The sequence below is a fragment of the Xenopus tropicalis genome, chromosome 3 (genome assembly GCF_000004195.4).
Source record: "Xenopus tropicalis strain Nigerian chromosome 3, UCB_Xtro_10.0, whole genome shotgun sequence".
NCBI lineage: Eukaryota > Metazoa > Chordata > Amphibia > Anura > Pipidae > Xenopus > Xenopus tropicalis.
Window position 1 is genome coordinate 110,182,631 of NC_030679.2, and position 20,607 is coordinate 110,203,237.

General features: G+C 38.4%; 1 protein-coding gene across 5 annotated transcripts; it reads left to right on the plus strand.

Moving 5' to 3' along the window:
* Positions 1–872: 872 nt before the first annotated feature.
* det1 (DET1, COP1 ubiquitin ligase partner) lies at positions 873–20,088 on the plus strand. Of its 5 annotated transcripts, none has more exons than XM_018092469.2 (5): positions 873–1,165; positions 2,131–3,241; positions 6,753–6,943; positions 8,264–8,455; positions 17,796–20,088. In XM_018092469.2, exons 2-5 carry the CDS (start codon positions 2,144–2,146, stop codon positions 17,983–17,985), a joined length of 1,671 nt encoding a protein of 556 aa, XP_017947958.1. In that variant the 5' UTR covers positions 873–1,165; positions 2,131–2,143; the 3' UTR covers positions 17,986–20,088. The 5 variants fall into 5 exon arrangements, with proteins under 5 accessions (XP_017947958.1, XP_004912704.1, XP_004912705.1 ...); XM_004912647.4 differs by having other exon boundaries at positions 874–1,105; XM_004912648.4 differs by having other exon boundaries at positions 874–1,101.
* Positions 20,089–20,607: the final 519 nt, after the last annotated feature.

The window sequence follows — 20,607 nt, forward strand, 5'->3', positions numbered from 1 at the left end:
ACTCACCAAGTGGCACTGGGTATCCCCCCCACTCACCAACAAATGGCACTGGGTATCCCCCCCACTACCCAGCAAGTGGCACTGTGTATCCCCCCCCCCCACTCACCAAGTGGCACTGGGTATCCCCCCCACTCACCAACAAATGGCACTGGGTATCCCCCCCACTCCCCAGCAAGTGGCACTGTGTATCCCCCCCACTCACCAAGTGGCACTGGGTATCCCCCCCACTCACCAACAAATGGCACTGGGTATCCCCCCCACTCCCCAGCAAGTGGCACTGTGTATCCCCCCCACTCACCAAGTGGCACTGGGTATCCCCCCCACTCCCCAGCAAGTGGCACTGTGTATCCCCCCCACTCACCAAGTGGCACTGGGTATCCCCCCCAATCACCAACAAATGGCACTGGGTATCCCCCCCACTCACCAACAAATGGCACTGGGTATCCCCCCCACTCCCCAGCAAGTGGCACTGTGTATCCCCCCCACTCACCAAGTGGCACTGGGTATCCCCCCCAATCACCAACAAATGGCACTGGGTATCCCCCCCACTCACCAACAAATGGCACTGGGTATCCCCCCCACTCCCCAGCAAGTGGCACTGTGTATCCCCCCCACTCACCAACAAATGGCACTGGGTATCCCCCCCACTACCCAGCAAGTAGAACAGTGAATCCCTACCACCCCCCACCTCCCCACCAGAAAATGAATGACACTGTTTCCCCTAAAGCCTAAGCTAGAAATGGCACACTGTGCTGAGCCTACAATACGAGTTGGCAAAGCTCGTACCAGGGGCATTGTGTGTCAGATTGCATGAAGACTTCGCTGCCCGCCATTTCCCAGAGCAAAGCAGTAGCCAGAGCTCAGATATCACTTTTTCTCCTTTTGAATGTTCCGCTCACTAACTAGCTAATCCTCCGCAGGGTGATCACATGGTACGGGCACGTGATCGTGATGTCATCGAGGTCCTTTCCGAGGATAGGAAGTAGACGCTACCGGCCAGACACGGCGAGTCCGGGAGGAGGACCGGGCCCCTAAAACTAGGCGGGCCCTGGGCAAGTGCCTGGGGCGCCGAGCTGATAATCCGCCACTGAGTGCTGCAACGTAGGTTGTACATTTGTACATTGCGCTTTGCTCTATGCCACACATACACAAAACAAATTCGAAGGTGCCCGACACAGAAATGGTTAATGTGCTGCTTTAATCCCAATAGTTTGTTTGTATGATAAAAAAATGTGCCCTACAGTATGTTGTGTGAACTTGTGTCTATAGCTTAACTGAGCACAGCTTTCTAGTCAAGAATAATACTATAACTAGTTGTTTTTGTGTTATATTATAACTTCTCTGTCTTTGTCTGATAGAAATACTAAATACAATATAGTAATTATCTTTGCCATTCTTTTACCTTTAGTATTGGAAGGTGTTAAGTTGCAAATTTTTAGTGTTCTTCCCCAGCAGTTTTGGTAGAAGTTGATAGGACTGGGTGTTTCTGTAAACAAAGTGCTACCAGTTTCCGAATACAAATATCTACCAGGGTCTGGGCAGGAGGGGAGCAGGGTAACAGGGAAATGCCCAATGGTGTGCCTGGCAAAAGGGCCTAGAGACAGCACTGGCACGTTTTCTTATCAGATTGCATTGTTCTCTGGCTACTTGGGGGGCTGTGGGCTAGCCATGAAGGGTTTTGTAGTCAGAAGGGGTACACATTTGTTCTGAGCAAGCATTTTAATAGTTCAGCATATTGTTTCTAAAGGTGGCCATACACGGATCGATTCTAGCTGCCAATATCGCCCCCTTAGACCGATTCGGCAGCTTATCACTCTGTGTAGGGGCACCAATATCTGGCCTGAAATCAGGCAGATATCAATTGGGCAGGTTAAAAAATTGTCAGATCGGGGACCACATCGGCTGGTTGATGCGGTCATCGAACCGACTGCGCCTATTACCGTCGTTCTAGTTCGATCATTTGGCCCCGTGGCCAAACGACTGAATTCGCCCGATATCGGGAGAGAGAAGATCTTAACGTGTATGAGCATCTTAAGTACTTAAAACTGGTTATCTGATTATAATAGCTGTGTTGTAAGACTGCTAAAATTACCCTTGTAAATGTTCCATTTGTGTTTTTTTGTTTATCAGAAAAAACGACGTGATGTTTATGATGGATAATGACACTCCAACAATCAGACCTCGAAGAATTCAGAACCAAAATGTAATTCACCGACTTGAACTCCGAAAAATCAGTTCAGGAAAACCTGGTTCTCACTGGCATCAAGTGAGAATTTTCCATCAGAATGTCTTTCCAAACTACACTGTGGTGAATGTGGAAAAGCCACCTTGTTTTCTTCGCAAATTTTCACCTGATGGCAGGTATTTTATTGCATTTTCTTCAGATCAGACCTCCCTTGAAATCTATGAGTATCAGGGCTGTCAGGCAGCGGAAGATCTCTTACATGGGTATGAAGGGGAAATATTGGCAAATTCTAATGACCAGAGGTCTGTAAACATCCGTGGTAAACTTTTTGAACGTTTTTTTGTTCTTCTCAATATTACAAATGTGGCTTCCAATGGAGAACACCTAAATCGGGAGTGTAGCTTATTTACAGATGACTGTCGCTATGTAATTGTGGGGTCTGCAGCCTATCTTCCTGAGGAACCTTATCCACCCTTTTATGAAATCTATCGTAACAGTGAATCAGTGACTCCCAACCCAAGATCCCCTCTGGAAGACTACTCTTTGCATATTATAGACCTCCACACTGGGAAACTCTGTGACTCGAGAACATTCAAATGTGATAAAATTATCCTTTCCCACAATCAAGGACTTTATTTGTACAAAAATATTTTGGCAGTCCTCTCTGTGCAGCAGCAAACAATTCACGTTTTTCAGGTGACCCCAGAGGGAACATTTATCGATGTTCGAACTATTGGCCGCTTCTGTTATGAAGACGACCTTCTAATATTGTCCGCTGTTTACCCAGAAGTACAACGGGAAACTCAAACAGGAATGGCAAATTTATATAAGGAACCCTTTATAAATTCATTAAAGCACAGACTTCTAGTATATCTATGGAGGAGGGCTGAGCGGGATGGCAGTGCCATGGCCAAGAGAAGGTTCTTCCAGTATTTTGACCAGTTGAGGCAACTTCGGATGTGGAAAATGCAATTATTGGATGAAAATCACCTTTTTATTAAGTACACCAGTGAGGATGTGGTTACTCTTAGGGTCAATGACCCCTCACAGGTACAGGTATAAAAATTTCTCTTTGTTAATACTACCAATAAATCTCAGCTAAGCAAGTTTTGAAGTCTGTTAACACATGTTCTTACAGGTTTAGCATTGCAACTGTCCCCTTGTGGCATAGCTGTACAAGTTTGCTTGGATAGTAGTTTTATAGCTACTAATTTATTCAGATTAAGAATCCAGTTTGCTTTAGAAGTGGAAACAATTTTCATCCTGTCTCCAATATGACTGTGAGGCCAGCCTCTGTAGCTTTGTACTTCCCTTTCTTTAAAAAAATTGATCCATTTTACCTGTGAAAACATCATGTTAGATATATATGAAATCACATTTCTGACCTTTAAAATGTCCTTTAAAGGGGTTGTGTTCGCCTTTTAAATTAGTTGTAGTTTGATGTAGAGAGTACAATTCTGTGACAATCTGCAGTCTTCATTTTTTATTATTTGTAGGCTAACTATTTGCTAGGGTTCAAATTACCTTAGCAGCCAGGCAGTGGTTTGAATAAAAAACTAAATTATATTTAGGAGAGGGTCTAAATAGAAAGATAAGTAATAATAACAATAAAAACAAAACTGTAGTCTCCAAGAACAATAGTTTATGGGCTGCAGAGGTCAATGACCCCCATTTGAAAGTTGAAAAGAGTCAGAAGAAGCAAAATAATTTAAAAAATATTAAAAATAAAGACCAAGGTGAAGGACTCCTTTCTAAACATTGCAATGGAGAGTTCATTGTTTGAGTTATATATAATATATATATTTTGTTTATCATTTAACTACACCCCTACATTTATCACTAGTTAAAATACCTAAAATTATATTCATCTGGAAATAATTAGGGCATTGATAGAGTTTATATAAATATGTAAATATTTATATAAATTATGTAAATATTTAGTTTTTAGTCACCATGTTTATACTGAAAGAGCTTGCTGAAGCCTTTAGAAAAATGGTTATACATGGCTTTAAGTGTAATTTAAAAATGTACTTCTCCAAACAATTGGACATTGACTGCCAAACAACTGCTGACTTCCCTGGCAGCCTCTCCGAGCATGTTCTGTCTGAGAGCAGAACACAAGATGCTGATGGTCTCCAGGGCCACAATAAGTAGGGTGCCTTAATACATATCAGAATGAGTACATTAATACATTATTGTATTGTTTAGTATTGCTTTCTTGACGTAATATATAGAAGTTGCATTTGAGCAAAAGTGAGGTCTGTTATTGGAGTTTTGATGTTGCATGCACTACTTCAGTTTAACCTGCATTAGCATTCCGCCAAGTTCACCTTACTCATTTATACCAGTTTGTCCAAATGACACCCATTTCTAGCCACAGACATAGAGAGTCCCCACGACTGATGTGAAAAGTTGTGAGAGATTTTTTTGTAAGAGATAAATGATGTGGTTGTCTAGTTCTTGGGATTTTTGAAGTATCTCTATAAGTCTATCTGAATATATGTTAATCATATAGGTTAGTAGGCATATTTAAAAATCAACAAGGGTTATAATTAAACATGATAGGAAAAGCACAGAATTATTATTAAATCAATAATTTTAAGATAACAATTTCATTTTATGTTTACACAAACTACGTCAACTGTAGGAAAAATGCATAGAAAATAATTGGACAATTTTTTTTCACTCCAGTGGAGATTTTATTCCAGCTTTCTTTTTGCTTGATACCTTCCTATGCCAATTTGTCATAAAACTGTTCTCTCCAAAGTGCATATTACAAGCTCTTGGAATGTATAAAAAAAACCCCATTTGCAACTTTAACATTTAAAATAACTACAGGGAGTGGAAGCTGTTTACTAGTGATTTTGCTAAGTGAAAAATGTAAAAGCCTTTACTACAGTATGTTCTCTCTAAAGGGTGTAATCATGCTTATAAATGAATTTAGATTTTTTAAATGACAGCACTGTGACAAAAATATTATAGCCCCCTGTGTAGACTGCAATTCAGTTGCAGATAACCTGCACCCCATAATACTCTTTAAAGAAAAAGCAGCGCTTAACTTCTTCAAATGTCTAATATTATCATGATCTATAAAAGCAGGTTAAAGGCACCTGAGGCTTATACCTGTTTAATGAAGGTTAAAGGTGTTAACTTTTGGAAATTGTACCCAGTTTGACAGTACTTTAGCATATGAACACGCTTTAAAAGAAATGATTATACACATCAGGGTAATGGAAAGCTTAAGGTAGTTGCCAGCTGTCTCTCAGTTTTTACTGGGGTTAAGCATGTTTAAACATGAATGTCGTATAATATGATAATGTTTAGAAGTCCTTAGAATTATGTGCCCTGAGATGGACTTGTAATTCAGTCCAAAGTTACAGAATATGGGGCCCAGGACAGTGCACTGACTGACAGCTGTTTGTTGGATGGTGTCAGTTGTATTTCCAGAACAGAGATCTGTAAATGATTATACAAATTGATCACATGTAATTTATTTATTTCATTATACATTATTAATTTGTGCATAACTTTTCCCTGCTTTTGTGTCAGGAAAGTATTACATATAGTTACATAGGGTCCATCAAGTTCAACTGTGAAAGCATTCAGATTCCCCATTTAGTTTTATTAAAACTGACCCCTAACTGTTTATTTAGTGGTATATCATCCAGGGCCCAGCACCATTACTTAGTGGTGTGTAGGAGCCCTCGAAAATACAACTATTCCCCAACTGTTTACCTTTACATTAACATTTAGGGGCACATTCATCAAAGTACGAGTTTGAATCCCGAAATGGGAAAAATTTGGATAGATACGATAATTTCTGATGATCGCAAATATCACGAAAATGCTTCCGGAAAAATCTGAATAGTCACAATAATATCGTATTGGCGATCCGAAAGTCACAAAATTTTTGTATCGAACGATCATAAACGGCGGGAAAACCTTTCCAATTTTGATCCTTCTGTGCATGATTTTGGAAGCCTCTCATAGGACTCAATAGCACTCTGTAGAAACCTTTGTACTCAGCGCGGCAATATGATTTTGTTGTATAGTTTTTGACGCACAGTACGAAAAAGTTGCGTAAATTTGTGAAAAAATCTGCGAAAATACGCAAGGTACGAAAAAGTCGGATTCGGCTCGATCGTAATTTAATAAATCTGCCCCTTAGTATGTTTTAGAGAGTGCTATTCTGAAATAAGACCAATTGAAAAGTTGTTAAGAAATGCCCATTCTATAACATACTAAAAGTGAACCTAAATGTGAACTACCCCTTTAAGACGTAATGTAATATCTGCTCATTTCTGTAGGACCCAATATCCAGGTGTATTGCCACTGTTTACCTAATTGCCACTGTACATAGAAACTATAATAGTCTATTTTTGTTCTATATACACATACCTCTACAAGTGCAAAAATAATTTATTTATGTATTTTCACAAGTTCTGTGTCTTAAAGAGGCGGTATATAATATGAATGCCTGTTATATATACTTATGGACTTATAGAATTATTTTCAGTTATTATTTCTCTATATTTGATCCCTCTTTTTTTCCCCTGTATTTTCCCAGCCTTCTTTCTTTGTCGTTTACAACATGGTTACCACTGAAGTCATTGCTGTTTTTGAGAATACGTCCAATGAATTGTTGGAGTTGTTTGAAAACTTCTGTGACTTGTTCAGGAATGCTACGCTTCATAGTGAGGCTGTTCAATTCCCTTGCTCCGCTTCCAGCAATAATTTTGCCAGACAAATTCAGCGCCGGTGAGAACATTATCTTTGAAATAAATGGTTCATATTATACCTGAAAGGGGTCTGTCACCCCTAATCCTATGAAAAACATTTTGCAATTTCCTTAATCAAGTGACCTAAATGGTTCAAATTCAGTTTGGCCAGGCACTTGAATTAGACCAAATCTGAATCATGCTGAAAAAGGCTTGGATTTGGCTGGATCCTAAACTGAATCCAGGATTTGATTCCTAAAAAAATATATATTAGTAATAAAATGATCCATAATGAAATGGTGCATTTAAGAAAAACTTAATTTAGTCTGAATTCCCCAAGATATGTTCTAAAATATTTGAAGTCCCTTTTAGAGCACCCCTTTTGTCAATAATTAATTGATTTTGTTAGCACCAGGTCTTTTGTTACTCCTATTGTAACCCTAAAGCTGCTGTGTTTACATTAAAGGAGAAGGAAAGGCTAGTCTCAAGCTGCAGGCATACCTTCAGTTCTCTCAATAGTGCCCTTAAGTCTCCCCATATTTCGCCTATTCAGATGATCAGAAGCTTCATAGAAAAAAAACTGCTGAGCTCTGTAAACAAATTTCCCATAATCCCACGCTCCTGCACCAAGACCAAGATCCCTCTACATGCACAGTTTGTAAGGAAGCTTCCTGCTGTATTGCTCAGATCACCCATTCCTAAGGGGGTTCTTAGCATTCTTATGGGAGGGGGTAGGAGAAGGAGATAAGAAATTGTTTCTTTTGATAGAGGACTTAGTGCAGCATTTCTGTGAGTTCTTATGGCTGTATTTACATAGACCTTTCTGATAAAGCTTTCTTAGATTTTACCTGTCCTTCTCCTTTAATGTATTCAATTAATCAACATCAACAGCTTAACTTTATACTAGCTAGGAATTTTGGTTTAACTCATTGCATGTCTGACTGGCTACAGCCTTTCAGTCCAAATAACCCTACTTTGGCATCATAAGCCTCTTAAAAGGATATAGCCGGGGCATGCCTGCTGGTCAACACAGGTGTGAATTAACCCCTAATTAAAAAATAAAAATCTAACATTACAGTGTTTCTCGTATATGGCAAATCTCGAGCATTTTGAGCAGTAAACGCAGCCAGCATTGTAGGTGTGTTGTGCAGGTAAGACATAAATAAATGAGCCATGTATGACCTATAAATTTCTACTTGTAGGCTAATACAGGCATAACACTAGGCATTATAATATGTTTAGTGGTTTTCTTACTAAAATCCAGAGAGGATGTCAGAATCTGGCATACAAAGTTTTTTTTTTTTTTTTATGGTTTGCATTGTTTTTCAGTCAAACCTTTTTTTTAACATATGCATTGCAGTTTCAAAGACACCATTGTGAATGCAAAATATGGAGGCCACACAGAAGCGGTGAGGAGGCTGCTGAGCCAACTGCCAATCAGTGCACAATCATACAGTGGTAGCCCTTACCTTGACCTATCCCTCTTCAGCTATGATGACAAGTGGGTGTCTGTTATGGAGAGACCTAAGACTTGCGGAGATCATCCAATCAGGTATGAGTAAGCTGTGAACATTTAACAATATTTTACAATGTCACAGAGATTATCTTTGTTGCTATATACTTTCTTTTGTGTTCCTATGTATAATGTTATCTTTATTCACTTAAATGTCAAATAGTGTTGTATATTAAACTGAAATTTCCTCTGTTGATATTATTTAACTTAAGGTATGTATCGTATTTATGTTAAAGGACATGTCAACCCCAAAAATAATTTCTTGCCTAATAAAAGAAAACGTAACGCTAAGCAAGTTTGCAATGTACATTCATTACATATTTGTAATGGTGTTTTAATTATATGTATATATAACTGCTATTAAAAGCAGTATCTGCTTGTCCTTTCTATTCTCTGCCCTGGTGGCTCTGGTGTTTGAAACAATGTAACACAAGGCAGCAGATTTTACAGACCTGACTTGCTGGAGGAGCCTGTCACTTGCAACATTGTTTAAAAAGTAACAGGAGTTAAGCAAATGCTGCTTTTTATAACAATTACATTTACTAATACCTTTTAAAGCGCTAATCATTTTTAATAAATTGATATTGGAAAGTTGCTTAGAATTCTGTTTTATTTTATTAGGCAAAACATTATTTTTGGGGTTGACATATCCTTTAAAGGAGAAGGAAAAGCTAAGTCACTTGGGGGTGCCAAAATGTTAGGCACCCCCAAGTGACTCGAATCGCTTACCTTTTACCCTGGGCTGGTGCCCCTGTATGGAGAGAGCAGCACCAGCCCGGGGTAGCAGCGATCGCTTCCTCCTTCGCCGCGCGCGCATGCACAGTAGAGTGAAAAGCCGAACTTTAACAGAGAAGTCGGCTTTTTCACTCAACTGCGCATGCGTCTGACTCACAGTCAAGGCTTAGCGAAAACCGGAAGGAGGAAGCGCATCGCTCCGGGCTGGTGCTGTTTTCTCCTAACAGGGGCACCAGCCCGGGGTACAAGGTAAGCGATTCAAGTCACTTGGGGGTGCTTAACATTTTAGCACCCCCACGTGACTTAGCCTTTCCTTCCCCTTTAAGGATTCTAAAAAATGTCTCATGGCCTAATCCCAAAATGGATCTGGGATTCCTTGGCTACCCTGGTTTCCGTTCTTCAACTCAGTCACATATTTGGGGCAATAAATTATGTTTTAAATATAAAAATTAATTGAAATAATGCTATTTTTTTGTTGACAAAGGCATTTAAGGTTTCTGAAAAACCTTCAGAGTGAAGAAATGAAAATAAAGCATGTTGTTTACACATTCATTCATTTAAGGCTTTCTTGTAAAACTTAGCATTGCTGAACACCTGTGCCCTGGGGCCAGCATGTAGTAACTAATAAATAAAAGTATGTAAAGTCTAATTATTGGATGTGTTTATAGCAATATTCCCCTGTAGAGTAAACAGAACTATGCAATCCAGTGGTCAGAAATAGCTGGGGTTGTCCTTTTGAAGTTTTTAAAGGCCTTGTTAAAAGCAGGAAATATGGCAACTGGCACCCATAGCAGATAATTAGAAGTGTCTTGTACTGTACATATAGGTAAGGCTTTTCCAAATTATTTGAACATTAAAAACCAAATAGGATTGTTTTTGCCTATAATAAGGACTAATTATATCTTGGTTGGCATCAAGTACAAGGTACTGATGCATTATTACAGATAAAAAGGAAATAAGGTTTAAAATTCTCAATTATTTTATTAAAATGGAGTCCAATTATTCTGAGCTTTCTGGATAATGGATCCCATACCTGTATAGTAAGTCATGCACTCAAGTTGTCTTTCTAAATAAAACCTTGAATTTATTAAATCTTCAACAAAAGCAAGGAAAGCGAGACCTTAAAGCTTAAACCAGCTTTGAAATGTTGCATATATTTTCTATTTTACAGTAGATTTCAGTAGCAAGGATTTTAAGAGTTATTGTCTCACAAGTACTGGCTGCTAAAATTTGAGGCTAACCAGAGCCCCCCATAATCCACCTGGTTTGTAGAGAGGGCCAGAAATGCATTTCATTATAAGTGTTGTTACATGACCCCCTGTCAGGGAATAATGTACGTTGCTTAATTTTTGTATTACTGAGGATTACTACAAATGTCCACTTTTAAGAAATAAGTTCTAGTGCATTGATGACCAACTGTGCTAAAATAATCTGTTAAGGAGCAGCTTCTATAAGCATGAGGCTATCTCTGTACAGGTTTTAATCCACATACTGCCAAACAAGATTTTCTTCCATAGTTTAAAAATTTCTCCAAAGTGTTCAGCTTGCAAATGTAAAGTACCTGGCGTGGTGCTATTCTGTGTCTTCATGCTGCTCGTCTAAACCTAAATTGCACTGCTCTATAGAAACGCACTGAATAAAAGCAAAATAGCCAAACAATCACATGGGCTGTGGGTATCCTACATGTTGTTTTTTTTGTTTTAATTTCCCAGCAATCTTGCATTTTTGGACTAGATGTAATGAATGTAAATGAGAGTAACTGCTTTGAAAATGGTCTTTGATTACAAGCTGTTTAAATTGTAATTTTAGTTGTTGGTAACATTGTAAGAAATTGCTGAGAATTTTCCTTTGTATGTAGCAAATTGCTTTACATTGGAGAGTTAAAAACATTTTGGTCAGTTTTGAGAAAAAAAAGAAGCTTTATTCTTTCTTTTGAAACAAGGAATCAAAACGCCGAAACTGCCTTTAAAATTACTGGCGATGCATTGTTATGATGCCTAATGGGAAGGCAGAAGAATGCAAAATATATTTAGGGCTTTAACATTTTCTTTGGTTTCTTCTCTTTTGCATATAAGCTGGTAATATTTGTATAAAAAATATCATTAATATCATTGTGGAATACTCCAGGTACTGCATCTAAAAGCAGCTAGAGAGCTTCAAACAGCCAGAGAGCTTTTAGCTAAATGACTAAGCAAATACTCAGAGACATAAAAAGAACCGGATTACTAGTAAAATTGTATTAATAATAAACAGGGCATCACTGCAGCCTGACACCCTTTTAGTTTACTCTATTCTTTTTCTGGCAATAAAGTAGCATCTTCAGTATGCAAACCAAGAGCCAGGGGATTCCAATTTGCCTTTGCTAGTAGATTGCATGGGGTCTCATTAGGGTGTTACTAGTGGAGCCTAAGAAGACAAGGATAATGCGTTATAAAAGGAAATGAATGTGGGAATAATAGGGTTGTGTGTTTCAATTTTTTAATCTCAAGGTTGTTTAGGTGCAATAATATATTGAGGCATAATGCTGGTAAAAAGTGAATATTAGCCAGACTGCCCACTCATTGGTAAGGGCACTATCTCGCTACCCAGTTATTACTGAAGTGTGGGTCTAGCCCATCATAAAGTGGGCCAAAGTCTGTGGGAATGGCAGCCCGAAGACAATTTATGGTGGGATTTTGTAAAAATGTCTGTTTGCTTTGGTGCCGTAAATACTCACGGAAGTCCAGCTTGAAGGCCAATTTGAGTAAAATTTGGGGAGAGTGCCTGTTTGCTCTTCAAGATAGGCAGGAAGCCTAGCTTTAAAGCTAATTTGGGAAAATACCCGTTTGATTTCATAGATGTGGAAACCCAACCCAAGGCCAGTTAATGTAAGGTCTGTGAAAAGATTTTATTTGCATCACTAGGTAGTTTTAAAACTTTGGCTGATGCAAAAATGTATCTATCTGTAAGCTTGTTATTAGCTAAAGGGGTAACCTACACAAATTCTGAACCTCAAAACTGGTCTTTACTCTGATATAAATTGTTTTGTGGTTGCTTGGGTTGGTAACTGTGGCATTCAGAAAATATATTGATTTTGAGGGTAGATAGTATATTTTAATAATTCAAATTATGCTTACTTCCCTAAAAGGGGAATCAAAAACTGATCAACTTTATCCCGCCTTGGTAGGGTTTCTGACCTGGTGGTAATGAAATGGCTAAAAACATTCAAACATGAAAATATAACTCAGTTAAATAAAAAATACGTTTTTTTTTGTTTGTTTTTTTTACTCTTTTTCATATTACTGGCCAAGTGATTGCAGCTAATAGTAACTATAAAGGGCCAGTGCTTTACAGGAAATATTTGGCGCAGTTAGCAGCTATTACAAGGCAGAATTAAAAACCAAATTGAAGATGGCCATACATGCCAATTTTTAAGATCTTACCACAAAATTAAAGCTCACCACAGAAAAATTAACTTTCTCTTCCTTCTTATAGGATTCGTAGAAGAAATTTTATCAGTGGGTGAAAGTTAGTTTACCAATTGCTAAATATGCTTCAATAAATTCCATAGGAATGAATAGAAAGTGCGTGGATTTTAATGTGTCGAACTCTAATCTCACATTTTAATAAATCTACCCCTAAAGGTGGCCATACACAGGAAGATTTGCTCGTTTGGCAAGGTTGCCAAATGAACAGATCTCTCGATATGCCCAAGATGGGCGATATCGAGCTAATTTGATTGTTTGGACCTAGGGCCAAACAATTGAATTACAATTGCGGGCATAGGCACAGTCGGATAGGGAACCTCATCAATAAGCCAATGCAGTCCCCGTTCCAACGGAGAATCAAACCTGCCCGATTGAGATCTGGCCTAAAATTGGTCCGGGGTGCCCATACACAGGCAGATAAGCTGCTGAATTTGTCTGAAGGACCTGAATCGGCAGCTTAAATCTGCCCATGTATGGTCACTTTTACTGTTATAGGGCTGTTTTGTCTTTGGACATGTATAGCAGCTCCAGACTTAAAATTACCTTTACCACATTGAGCAAAAAACATTCTTCTATTTTGCTATGGTTCCGTGTAGGTAAATAGCGCGCTCTACTATTTCTGCTTCTGTGTACATACAGTCTAACAATGTTTATTATAATTAAAATTCTAACTATACTTGCCAAGAAATTATGCGTGGTTGCTAGGCAACTCATTAGGATATGTGCAAGCTTATTCATTGTGTTTCTGTGTTTGAGGTACATGCATTTCATAAGCATTTTTACAAACTTGATGTTGAGATAAAGCAGTTGAAGGCAACAGTAGATAGCTTGGCTGCACAGATATCATGAGGGTATGGGTCTGTATCCCTGTATCAATATTTAGTTGAGCCTCCTTTTGCAAATATAACAGCCTCTAGACGCCTCCTATAGCCTTTGATGAGTGCCTGGATTCTGGATGGCAGTATTTTTGACCATTCGTCCATACAAAATCTCTCCAGTTCAGTTAAATTTGATGGCTGCCGAGCATGGACAGCCTGCTTCAAATCATTCCATAGATTTTCCATGATATTCAAGTCGGGGGAGTGTGACGGCCATTCCAGAATATTGTACTTTTCCCTCTGTAGAAAGGGCTTCTTTCTCATCACCCTGCAATACAGATGTTCTTTGTGCAAATTGCGCTGAATTGTAGAACGAAGTACAGATACACCATCTGCACCAAGATGGTCTTCCAGGCCTTTGAGGTCATCTGTGGCTTGTCTGTAACCATTCTCACAATCCTCCACATATGCTGCTCCTGCATTTTCCTTAGCTTGCCAGACCTGGGTTTTACAGCAACTGTGCCTGTGGCCTTCCATTTCCTGATTACATTCCTTACAGAAACAGACAGTTTAAACCTCTGAGATAGCTTTTTGTAGCCTTCCCCTAAACTATGATACTGAACAATCTTTGTTTTCTTTTGTTTTTCTTTTGAGAGTTGCTTTGAGGATCCCATGTTGTCACTCTTCAGAGGAGAGTCAAACAGAAGCACGACTTGCAATTGGCCACCTTAAATACCTTTTCTCGTGATTAGTCACACCTGCCAAGAAGTTCAAGGCTTAACAATTTAATCCAACCAATTTGGTGTTGCCAGTAATCAGTATTGAGCAGTTACATGCATTCAGATGATCAAAATTACAAGGGTACACACATTTTTGCACAGCCAGTTTTTCACATTTGATTTAATTTCACACAACTAAGTACTGCTTCCCTTAAAATCTTTGTTCAGAAAACACCTCAATGAAAGACCTATCACTGTTATCTTTCTTGTTGAAAGTGGTGTAAATTATTGTCGGCTGACAGGGGTTCCCAAACTTTTTGACATGACTGTATGTAGGCCTTGAATTGTAGACTTTCACTTGGCACAAAGTCCAGGCTCAGTGAGACCAGACCTTTTCATGTAGCGCTGCCAGGCTTAATGCATGGAAATACAACCCACTGTTCATAAGTGAGTAGCCCTCCCCCCCAGCAACATATATTACAGTTACATTCCAATTCTACTGCTGCTAAAAATTGAACAGCACTGCAAGTCAGTAAATGTCACTGGCCTTTTTAAGAACAAACAGTGGCAGAAAGCCACTTCTATCATGTGATGTAATAGACGAACACAGATTGTGGGTTTCCCATTTGATTATACATTTGCATATGCACCATCATGGCTAAGATTAGTTTTCTAATGAAAAAATTGCCAGTTGACATTTTGTGTTATGGCATTTAGCAAGACTGTAGCAGATGATTGTTCATTGCACATTTGCCTTTGGACGTTATAATACGGTGCCAGAATGTTTACTATGTATTCAGCACTAAATACTCGCCCAATAAACCCCTGCCAGCATCTTCACTCCCAAACAGCCTTCTGCTTCATTCTTCTCGTATTCTGCTCTTTTGCATACATGACTTGAGCACTTGCAAATTAACAGAAAATGCAAACAGATTTAAAAAATATTCTTTATTTATATTTATGTACCCCCTTTATAACCATGTGCTCAGCATCTTCCATGGGGCATTGCCACTGTTCTTGTATTTTTGAACACAGTGTTTGGGTGTTCACACATCCTAGATTTTAGGGGCTAGAGATGTTCCTAGTAATCAATGTACAGCCTACCTAGCACTGCACTTTATATAACCCTGGTAGAAAGAATGCACCCTGTTACGCTACTGAAAAAGTAGACCTTTATACAGTGATATAACATGTAGCTTCACATCACTGAGTACTCTTAACTGCTTATAACCAATAACTGCACTGGTTCACCAGTTTTACAACAAGGTTACAGGTAACACCTGAAAGGGTGGTTCTCCTTTAAGTAACTTTTAATATGTCCTATTTCTAGCAAATTTGCATTCACTCTTCATTATTTACTTTTTATAGTTTTAGAGTTATTTGCCTTTCTCGTGTACGTCTTTTCGGCTTTCCATACCCCAGCAGTTAAAGGTAAAAACTAAGTAAGCTTTATCAGAAAGGTCTATGTAAATACAGCTATAAGCACTGAGCTGCCCTGAGTCCTCTATCAAAAGAAACACTGGATTTCTTGTCTCCTTTTTTGGGAACATGTTCTTTGGTATCAAACTTCCTCTCTTTTAGGGCTCATTCAGGTTTAGGGCTTGAGTCTGTTCAGTTCTCTCCTCTTTCCCTCTCCCTTCTCCTGATCCCCCGTCCCATAAGAATGCAAGAACTCACTTCCCCCACCCTTTGGAATGTCTGAGCTGAGCTTCCAACGGCTATAAGTGCAGCAGGAAGCTACCAAGACCAAGCTAAAAAGGCAGCTGCTCTCAGATGGAGCTTCTAGAGCTGTTTACTCAGGTATAGTAATTCTGCTGAATACATATAGTGTTCTAGGTGGCACTAATGTATCTACTGAATTAGTTCTGTGAATTGAATTAGTTCTGTGCTGATGAGCGAGGAAGAGATAAGGCAAACTCACTACCACCAGCCGTGCTGAATGAATCTACTGACAGTAAAATGCCACGACTTTCCTTCTCCTTTAAAAAAAACCAAACTATTACTCCATGAGCTTACAGTTTTATTGGCACTATTGACTCCTATATTATGTGATGAATTGAATGAGTTTAATAGTTTTTTATTATGATGTTCTCAACTGGTAAACAGTGGTATATTTTCTGCCTGCCCGTGCTATCTGTTATTTTTGTGTTAATGTGTTTTAGGGCACAATGTTATGAAGAAACATTACGCAGTGTATGGCATTTTGAAGCAAAAGTGTATTTTTTAGTAAATGATTAGAGATTACATGTGTAATATATAAGCTGTGTACAGCTCCAGATACCTTCTCTTTTTCCCCTCTCGATCTGCCCGCCAGCAAGGCTTGGGCTTTTTAAAACAGAAGTCATTTTTGAGTTACAAATAAGCAGGCACAAAATGTTTCACAATTATTGCAATACACCAAAAACATCACCGTCCCTCCACTGAAGCTCTTTCACTTTTTATTGTCTTTTTGTGAATTCAAAGGGGGGGGGAAGCGTTACCATGGAAACTTTGCTTTATGGTACTCATGGTGAATAGGCTACATTTAACGCCTTCTTTTCTTCTCTACACCGCTCTCTGTTCTGCTAAGCCTTGCCCATCTGCTCAGACCTTATATTATAAATGGAAAGGCTGAAATCCCCAAATAATAATAATATAGCAGAATAAATGTATGTGGCTGTCCTAAACAGCAGGTGGTATGATCCTGTGTTGCTGATATCTGATACCTGCTTTGATAGGATGTCGGGCAATGCCGGCTGATTATATCTGCTTTAATTCAGTACTGTGAGCAGCAGTGTTTGCAATACACATTTTCTAAGCCACATTTTGTTAATTAAAGACTTTTTTTTTTATAATTATGGCATGATCTGTTTAAAAGGGGACATTAAATGCAGGGATTTACATAGAAGTTGCAGTGAAAGCTGCCAAAGATGAGTTGGTGTCAAATGAAAAAAACAAAGCCAGATCCAACTAGACGCAGAGGGAAAACTATTGCTATCTGGACCCTCCAGCTCAGTTTCAATGGCTATGCAGTTTAAAGGAAAAATAAGTGCAGTAAGGTAGCCTAGAACACCTCCTACACCTCGGGCCCGGACTGGCAATCTTTGAATTCTGGCAAATGCCAAAGGGGTTGCTGTTAGATGCCACAGACAGTCACTATTTATTGGGCTGGTGGGGGCTGTTTGGGCATCTGTGTACTTGGATGCCAGAGCCACATATGAAACCCAGTCCTAGGGAAATGTGAATGGAATATTAGGATCTATGTGATATTTCCAGTTGGTCACTGTTTTAGTTATTTTACTTTTGTTTGTTTACTTGTTGCCCGGTTGGTAGAATCAGAAATCATAGCAACCTGAATGAGGCAGGGCTATATTTTTATTTTAATTTCTGTTGTGATGCTGTACTAATTATTATCTCTCATCCAAACCACTGTTAATCTAATTAGGGAGTTACCATAGCTATGTATTAGTTTAAATTCCAAGATATAAAAAGAAGAAAAAGAACCATTAAAAATGCCAGTTATTGTCAATGAAACCTTCATTTCACTTCCATTAGATTCCATGCTATGTTTTGCCACAGAAGATGATTTGTTGGCCTCTGCTTCTCAGATAAGTAACCATTAATCATGTTTGGTTTTTACACTTATGTTTATTTCTTTCAGGTTTTATGCAAGAGATTCTGGTCTTCTAAAGTTTAAAATTCAAGCTGGTCTTCTTGGGCGACCCATTAACCACACAGTGCGCAGGCTGGTGGCCTTTACATTTCATCCATTTGAGCCGTTTGCAATTTCTGTGCAGAGGACTAATGCAGAGTATGTGGTCAACTTTCACATGAGGCACAGTTGTACATAGGTGAAATAAAAAAATTAGTCTCTTCTCTATTTTTAGGACCAATGCAGAATGTTCATGCCATGCATGAGTCTTAACAGATTATAAAAAAAATTGTTCCAACTAAAGTGCATCAGAATGTAAGTAATGTTCAACTCTTCAAGTGAAACTCTCACCTGGAATGGATTTTACATGTTTATGAACATTATTGACATGTGATCCTCAAAGAATAGCTCAGTTGTTCTTACTATCTGGTTATGAGGTCACATGTTCTAAAATGTAGTCTCACTGTAACTGCTGCTGGTGCAAGCTTAGTGCTGGTGGATAGTAGAGCTCTTGGGCACTTCCTTCTCTGCAAACATCTAATTGTACAAACAGTTGTTCCAGCTGAGGTTTGTGAGCTTTACCCCCAAGAGTGTCTCTTACCGCATTTTCTCTCACACTGCCATGGCAAGTCAACCATATGCAAAATGATTCTGAGCTCTCAAAGAGAAGACTAGGGATTGAAAAACATGCCTTATTGCCTTGTAATATAGTATGAAACACTGTAAACTAAGCAAGTTGAGAGGTCTATTTACACACTCACCTCAATGTAGATACATTGTTCTTCTTAATTATACTGGTAGCCAGTTGAATTAGTTCTGTGTTGATGAGCGAGGAAGAGATAAGGCAAACTCACTACCACCAGCCGTGCTGTCCTAACTCGTCTTCTCTACCCAACTCTGCATTAGAGAGTTGGAGATCCATGGTCGGCTCCTCCAGAGTAATAGCCTGAACCCAAAGAGAACATTCCTACCATATTGGTAGGGCTTTGCTAAAGGTGAATGTGGATATAAATCCATATAAACATAACAATGTTCTTCCACCTAAGGCATAAACAGTTCCAGTCACCTTATGTAATGAATTTATAATGAATTGAAAGTTTATAATGAATTGAAAGTTTGTGGGGGGAGCTCAATATTGGGGGTTTTTTAAGGCAAAAGTTTATTTATTTTTTTTATTCTGAATGTCTTTTTTTTTTTTTCATTGATTATTTAGATATTCTAGCATTACCTGAACACACTTTCTTTATAAAAACACTATGTTCTCATTCTCAGTAACACGGATAAACTACACATGTGCCTTTTGTGCCAATGTTCATGTCCCTGTCACATACACCGGCCTATTTGGCAAGTTTGTGTGTAGCTACGTGGATGTGTATAATAGTTACTTTATATCACACAGGGCTGCTACCATGTAAATGTACAGGACCTAAAAGTCTGATGCAAAACTTTAGTTGTGCAAGAAAATACATATGTCCACAGCTATATTTTATGAATTTACTAAGATGTTTTGAGATTTTGTTTTTGTTCATAGCTTTTTTCCTTTTGGCAAAGTGTAAGCAGACTCTGCATTTTTTGCCATAAATAAAAGACATCTATAAAATTGGTGGTAAAGCAGTGCTAAGGCTTTTGTCATTAGTATTCACCATATCTGCTAAGACCTCATACACCCCAACATACATATTGTTTATCTTCCGCACAATGGCTGCAAAGGCCTCAAAAGCAACTCTACTGCGGAAAGATTTCACCTGTGCAAGGGAATGTGGGAAAACCTTGTAACCTTTTGTATTTAGAAGTGCTGTAAAAGCAAATACAAAAGTCTTTGGGGATGACACAATATATTTAGTACTATGCAGAAAGCTATTTTCTGAAAAATATCTTCTATAGAGATTCTCGCTTCATGTCAGCCACCTTTCAGCCTTGAGGTTTCACGGGAGCTTTGTCTCTATTCAGCTCGTCTTTGTCTTGTGAAGGTGAAATCTCTCTGTGTAGGCGTGATAACTCTTAAGTACATTTTCATATGAGCCTCTAACGACAGCAACAGATAGCATTTTCCAACCTGATCAATTGCATTACAGATATTTCTAAGCCTTCACTTCACTTATTATGTAGAAAACAAATGATTTTGATTCTTGAAAACATACGGATGCCAAAGGCAGTACCTTTTTATCTGTCCTGTAAAGTACATACAACATTGATTCTTTTTTTTTTTTTTTGTAGATGTTACTTTGCTTTTATACAAGTGAAAACATTTCTCAGATATTTATGTTTTAATTTAAATAAAGTTTTTAAAGTAAATAAGAAACTTTGTGAGTTGTATTGGATGTTATGTGCACATTAGTTTATTCTTTACACCCTACGTGTTCTAATATAAATTGTAGCGGTTATTTACACCAGCTGGGCAAGGTAAGTATTTAACACATGGTTTGAGTAAATTCTGATATCATTTTGGGTGGCCAGTAGGCTGGCACTGCCTTGATATAGCATTGACCTGTCATCAGAATGATTCTTTAAGAAAGATATATAAAGAAATATACTTCCTGCTTTTTCATTCTATTTAGAATTATGTACTTTATAAAAACAAAGGAAAAGGGGCCACTAGGTATTATACTGGTAACTAGGGCCACTAGGTATTATACTGGTAACTTGATGTAGCTGATAAGCTAAGAATACCATATATAGTGCAAACCATAGGACTAAATGGCATTCTATGATCGTTAATAAACTACAGACTCTGGTTTACAGGTAGCGTAAAGTGTTTTGTTTTATTCTTTAGACCTCTGTCTGCAAATTGGACAATATTTATTTTTTTACATTAGCAATC

Bases quoted from the DNA above. Each gene is read 5' to 3' on its own strand.
- det1 (XM_018092469.2), top strand. From the start codon at position 2,144: ATGTTTATGATGGATAATGACACTCCAACAATCAGACCTCGAAGAATT. The intron at 3,242-6,752 runs GTATAAAAATTT...GTATTTTCCCAG, and splicing joins ATGACCCCTCACAGGTACAG to CCTTCTTTCTTTGTCGTTTA. The intron at 6,944-8,263 runs GTGAGAACATTA...TATGCATTGCAG, and splicing joins GCCAGACAAATTCAGCGCCG to TTTCAAAGACACCATTGTGA.